Here is a 5,878-nt window from a genome sequence, read left to right as displayed (position 1 = left end):
ACATAAACAACAATTTTGTTTTAAAGGAGTTAGAGTCCAAAGAGATCACTACGGCTAGAGATGGTTTGGAGTGTACTTCTGGACTAATTTGAAATGAGTCAATCGGATGCGGAGATTTCCATGCTTGGTTGAGATTTATGTTTTAATGTAAAAAACAGTGAAAAATATGTATTCTTTGCTTTTCACAAAGAGAAAATGTCAGGAACTAGAAAAAACATCTAATTTGTTTACTTGCTAATTGCGAGTTAAGGTTTCACCAAAACTTTTTTTTCTTTCATTTTAACCTTTTTCTTTGTTAAAAGGTGAAAAGGAGAACTGTTGGTAGAAGAAGAATCAAGATAGTAAAAGATCAATAAATATATAAAATATTTTAAGCAAAGAAAAATAAAATACTTATGATATGTTTGCAAAAAAAAAAAACAAAAAAAAATCAAAATATTCTTAGGATACTTGATGGCAAGCATCATTTTGATAGAGATGGAGGGATCTTCTTAGTGACAGCTTGATCACCACTGTCATCCAACTGCTTCATGATCCTCCTCATCTTTTTTGTTCTCTTGTTTCTGTTTTGTGCCCCCTTAATAATATTTATACTCGTTTAATTAACTTTAATAATTCATGTTACTATTCCATTTAATCCATTTCTTCAACTGTAGTAAAAAATAATAAATTTGAAATTTTTTAACCCATTCCCATTCAATAATGTGAAATAGTTAAAGTATAAGAATGTAATACTTTTTCCCTAGACCGACAACTTCATGCCTACTCGATCCGGTCCCTTAAAATATTGTGGTGGGACAAGCTAGCCCAAAACACCAACGGCATGACCCGAGCCGACTCGATTGAATGCATTGACCGCGACCAAAAAATAAATGAAAAAGGTAAAACAAAATAAGAGCTGTAGTAAATAAAATATTTACCCAAAAAGGTAAAAGGACACGATTTGTGACAAAATAGTACGCAAACTTATAAATTCTCCAATTTAAGTCCAAATGACTAGACGCGTAAATTTCATAATTTCGGATTTTCCAAAATTAACAGTATACTACAAAATTGGAACAGTCATTAGTTGTAAATAAAGAAAAGTATAAGTCGTCTGAGTCTCTCGTCTCTCCCCCGCAGGCTTCTCTCTCCTTGTGTGCACAGATCACTCTCTCCTTTTTTGAATTTTCCTCTCCATCGGACGGAGGTGTCATTTTTACGTTTCTAAATTAGGGTTTCGATCTCACCTACCGCGAATTTGCTTATGCTTCAGCTGTAGTTTGCGGTTTACTTCGTTGGTAGATCCGGTTTCGATCTGCTCCGTGTGAGGCGGCGGAGGACGGTGGATCTGAGGGACTACGTTCCACCATGACCGGAATGAGAGGTCTCTCAGTCTTCATTAGCGACATACGTAATTGCCAGAACAAGGAAGCCGAACGACTCAGAGTTGATAAGGAGCTCGGGAACATACGTACATGCTTCAAGAATGAGAAGGTTTGAGGCTTCTCTGTGGGCATTCCATTAATCTTCGTTTTTGTTTTTATCTATTGAGAGTGGTAGTTCAGTGTCGAAGTACCCCTTGAGATTCTGTATTGATTAGAGATATTGGAGATGTTTCTCCTTTACAGTTACCTATTCCTCTGAGATTGTTTAACTTAAAAAATCAATTGGAATGCCTAATGTTAGAGATGATGATAGGTTGATACGTGAATTAGAGAAGAATGTAGTTGAAACCCCACAGTTGACGAGAGGGTAGCTTTGACAGGGTGTATAGTGTTTCCATTGTATAGCTAGCTCATATGCTTTGGTATTAGCCGTCAATTACACTTTGAAACGTCATTACTGCTTTCTACTTGGAATGTCGTCTGTGTATATCAAGTGCATAGATGGGACACTACTTTATGTTTAAACTACTTTATATCTTCTGATCAATCAAGATATATAAGAACAAAGAATATCTGAAGATATTAAGGAGCTATAAAGAAAGAACGGCCAGACAGTAAATTCGGTTACTGAAAGATTGGAATTGCAAATTACGAAGTAGAGTAAGCTGTGTTGATGTAAGATGTTTTGGGTGGAATTTTGGTTCTATACCATAAGTGGCAGATCTGTACCCGGCCTGTAGTGGCCAATTGGACCAACACCAGATTTATTCTTTTCTGAGTTTCATTGTAGAAATGATTTATTCATGCACTCTTTGATTACTCTCCGTGATGTTTTAAATTTTACAGGTTTTGACACCATATAAAAAGAAGAAATATGTCTGGAAAATGCTTTATATACATATGCTAGGCTACGATGTGGATTTTGGTCATATGGAGGCGGTTTCTCTTATATCTGCGCCAAAGTATCCAGAAAAACAGGTAAGCAAACGTTTTGTTTGCTCAAGAAATGAAATATTGCTTTCTAAGGCTAGGAGAAGAGGATAGGCGGGGTTATTTGTTTGACTAGTCTAGTGATCAAGCTGAAACGGAAAAAAAATCTCTGTAGATTGTGGAAAGCTAGATTTAGATAACCAGGAACCAGTTATTGTTTTCCCAAGGGTTTGCAATTTCAATTTATATTAGTTTATGCTCCCTACCTCATTTGCAGGTATTGAACTTTTCATCCATGATTACAGGTTGGCTACATTGTTACATCTTGTTTGCTCAATGAGAACAATGATTTTTTGAAGTTGGCAATAAATACAGTGCGGAACGATATTATTGGTCGGAATGAGACTTTCCAATGCCTAGCACTAACCTTGGTATGTGGGCTTTTGTCCATACTACGTTGAGATCTTTACTTACAGCATAGTGAGCTCTTTCTGATTGTAGTTAAATGACTATTTTTGTGGACGTCGTTGAATACATTATGTCTTTTGTGCTCTATTATTCATGATTCGAAGCCACTTTACTACATTAAACTTGTATTACCTTTTTTCTAGCTTTCTTACCTTGCCATGCTTACTTTGTCCTGTAGGTTGGAAATATCGGTGGAAGAGATTTTTCTGAGTCATTGGCTCCTGATGTTCAAAAGCTACTTGTAAGTGACTCCAAAGGAGGAAAGGTTATGGGTTATTTTCAATATAAGTAAAAATATTAATGTTATGGGGCTTCTCTGCTGTAGATTTCTAGTAGTTGCAGACCTCTTGTAAGAAAAAAAGCAGCATTGTGCCTGCTGCGATTATTCCGAAAAAATCCTGATGCTGTCAACGTGGATGGCTGGTACGTATTAGCACTCTGGGTTATTGGTTGTTTGTTTTTACTACTGCACCTTTCATATATCCTCATTGTTGTATATATTCAGGGCGGATCGTATGGCACAACTTTTGGATGAACGAGATATTGGTGTCTTGACGTCTTCAACAAGTCTTCTTGTAGCTCTGGTATCTAATAATCATGAGGCGTACTCAAGTTGTCTACCTAAATGTGTCAAAATTTTGGAACGCCTTTCTAGAAACCAGGACGTTCCTCAGGAATACACATACTATGGCATTCCATCTCCGTGGCTCCAGGTTTGTCTTAACAAAGCTTATTTACTCTTGTTTTGATGGCTTTATTTTTTTTAAGCACTTCTTTTTTATTCCCGTGCATTTTAAAATTTTTTATGTGAAATTAGCTTATAGAAATAGAGGCTTGACCCATCTTTGGTGTATCTTTGTTGCTCAGTTAAAGGTATCTTGGATACTTATATATCTTTGGTTAGTACAGGTTAAGGCAATGAGGGCTCTTCAATATTTCCCAACCATCGAAGATCCCAGTACCAGAAAAGCTCTCTTTGAGGTTCAGTTTTTCTTGTGTAAATCTCTAATATATGTCTTCGAATTCTCTCTCATGGCATTTCATGGAAATTTCAGGTCCTTCAGCGAATATTGATGGGGACAGATGTTGTGAAAAATGTAAATAAGAATAATGCGTCTCATGCTGTGCTGTTTGAAGCTCTATCCCTGGTAAGTTCGTGAGACAGCTGAGAAAAAATTGATGCCATGAATTTTACTAGTTCACTGGCATCTATTCCCTTCCCCTTCACACTTCCTCAACTTCCGGTTAAATCACNAAACCAGGACGTTCCTCAGGAATACACATACTATGGCATTCCATCTCCGTGGCTCCAGGTTTGTCTTAACAAAGCTTATTTACTCTTGTTTTGATGGCTTTATTTTTTTTAAGCACTTCTTTTTTATTCCCGTGCATTTTAAAATTTTTTATGTGAAATTAGCTTATAGAAATAGAGGCTTGACCCATCTTTGGTGTATCTTTGTTGCTCAGTTAAAGGTATCTTGGATACTTATATATCTTTGGTTAGTACAGGTTAAGGCAATGAGGGCTCTTCAATATTTCCCAACCATCGAAGATCCCAGTACCAGAAAAGCTCTCTTTGAGGTTCAGTTTTTCTTGTGTAAATCTCTAATATATGTCTTCGAATTCTCTCTCATGGCATTTCATGGAACTTTCAGGTCCTTCAGCGAATATTGATGGGGACAGATGTTGTGAAAAATGTAAATAAGAATAATGCGTCTCATGCTGTGCTGTTTGAAGCTCTATCCCTGGTAAGTTCGTGAGACAGCTGAGAAAAAATTGATGCCATGAATTTTACTAGTTCACTGGCATCTATTCCCTTCCCCTTCACACTTCCTCAACTTCCGGTTAAATCACAGTTACTCAAAGCAGGATACTAGTGTGTTTTAAAATATGTTTTTGGCTTCGCTGGAGAAACTTCGAGTGTTGAATTGCTTGCAGCTACGTGTACAAAATTCTTTGTCTGTTCTTATTCTTGTTTGAACGTAAATAGTATTACATGCTCTGCTTGAAGGTTGCGACACTATTTATAAGAGGTTTATCATGGATAGTTGACTTGAGTTTGCTTAACAATCCTCTGGCTTAGTGTGCAACCTTCTAACTTATTAATGTGTTTCAATATAGGTCATGCATCTTGATGCTGAGAAGGAAATGATGTCACAATGTGTTGCTCTTCTTGGCAAGTTTATTTCTGTCCGTGAACCCAACATCAGATATCTAGGCTTGGTGAGATCTCGCATACCCAATTCCTGCATCTAAGCCTAGCTAGAACAGTAATTTGTAAAGTGTTTGGTGGTTCACTGTGTGGCTTCTCATGATGCATTTGTCGAGAACATTGCAGGAAAATATGACACGAATGCTGATGGTCACAGATGTTCAAGATATCATAAAGAAGCATCAGTCTCAGATAATTACTTCTTTGAAAGACCCTGACATCAGGTTGGTTTATATTTGCCATCTCAGCATTAGCTTTTATGGCTTGCGAACCTCTTTAATACTCTACTTTGGAACCTGTACAACAATCTTTTCAATCATGAAATCGGTCATAGCTCTATTTTTCTAATCCAGAAAAGATGACTAGCTTGGATGAATATCACTGTCCATTTGAATTTAATTCTATTTACGTTGCAAATTGTGGCTTTTGTTACAAGAGCAAATAGTTTGATATACATTCTCTTGGCTCTTATGTTATTGGTATCAGATTCACTGTTGGTTGAACTTTCCTGCAGTATTCGTAGACGTGCTCTTGATTTGCTATATGGGATGTGTGATGTGTCAAATGCAAAGGATATAGTTGAAGAGTTGTTGCAGGTTAGACTTTGACCTTGCTTCATATTGATATTTTCTTGATTTGTAGTCTCCTTATGACTTGTGAAGTTTAACAGAAAGGAAGGATTAAGTTGTGTAGTGTTTAAGCTTACATGAAACCCAAAAATACATTGCAGTATCTTAGCACAGCAGAGTTTTCGATGCGAGAGGAACTATCACTTAAAGCTGCTATCCTTGCTGAGAAGTTTGCTCCTGATCTCTCATGGTAAGGAGAACTCGAAAGAAGTATATGTACACGTTTTTCATGCACACAATTTCGGTTACAGTGACATGCATTGGCGATTGGC

The 5,878-nt window shown here is 36.9% G+C and overlaps 1 protein-coding gene across 1 annotated transcript in view; it reads left to right on the top strand.

Annotated features, from left to right (window-relative positions):
• Positions 1,086–5,878, top strand: part of LOC104770613 (AP-2 complex subunit alpha-2-like) — a 10,483-nt gene continuing 5,690 nt past the window's right edge. Inside the window, exons 1-12 of the mRNA XM_010495068.2 lie at positions 1,086–1,476; positions 2,214–2,345; positions 2,603–2,728; positions 2,944–3,006; positions 3,091–3,188; positions 3,271–3,478; positions 3,675–3,746; positions 3,821–3,913; positions 4,887–4,988; positions 5,104–5,201; positions 5,492–5,573; positions 5,708–5,797. Of these exons, the coding sequence (XP_010493370.1) occupies positions 1,351–1,476; positions 2,214–2,345; positions 2,603–2,728; positions 2,944–3,006; positions 3,091–3,188; positions 3,271–3,478; positions 3,675–3,746; positions 3,821–3,913; positions 4,887–4,988; positions 5,104–5,201; positions 5,492–5,573; positions 5,708–5,797 (1,290 nt within the window). The 5' untranslated portion in view covers positions 1,086–1,350. The remainder of the gene's footprint in view (positions 1,477–2,213; positions 2,346–2,602; positions 2,729–2,943; positions 3,007–3,090; positions 3,189–3,270; positions 3,479–3,674; positions 3,747–3,820; positions 3,914–4,886; positions 4,989–5,103; positions 5,202–5,491; positions 5,574–5,707; positions 5,798–5,878) is intronic.

The sequence above is a fragment of the Camelina sativa genome, chromosome 20, assembly GCF_000633955.1.
Source record: "Camelina sativa cultivar DH55 chromosome 20, Cs, whole genome shotgun sequence".
Taxonomy (NCBI): domain Eukaryota; kingdom Viridiplantae; phylum Streptophyta; class Magnoliopsida; order Brassicales; family Brassicaceae; genus Camelina; species Camelina sativa.
The sequence above is the reverse complement of the archived record's forward strand: the minus strand, read 5'-3'. Positions and strand labels throughout refer to the sequence as shown.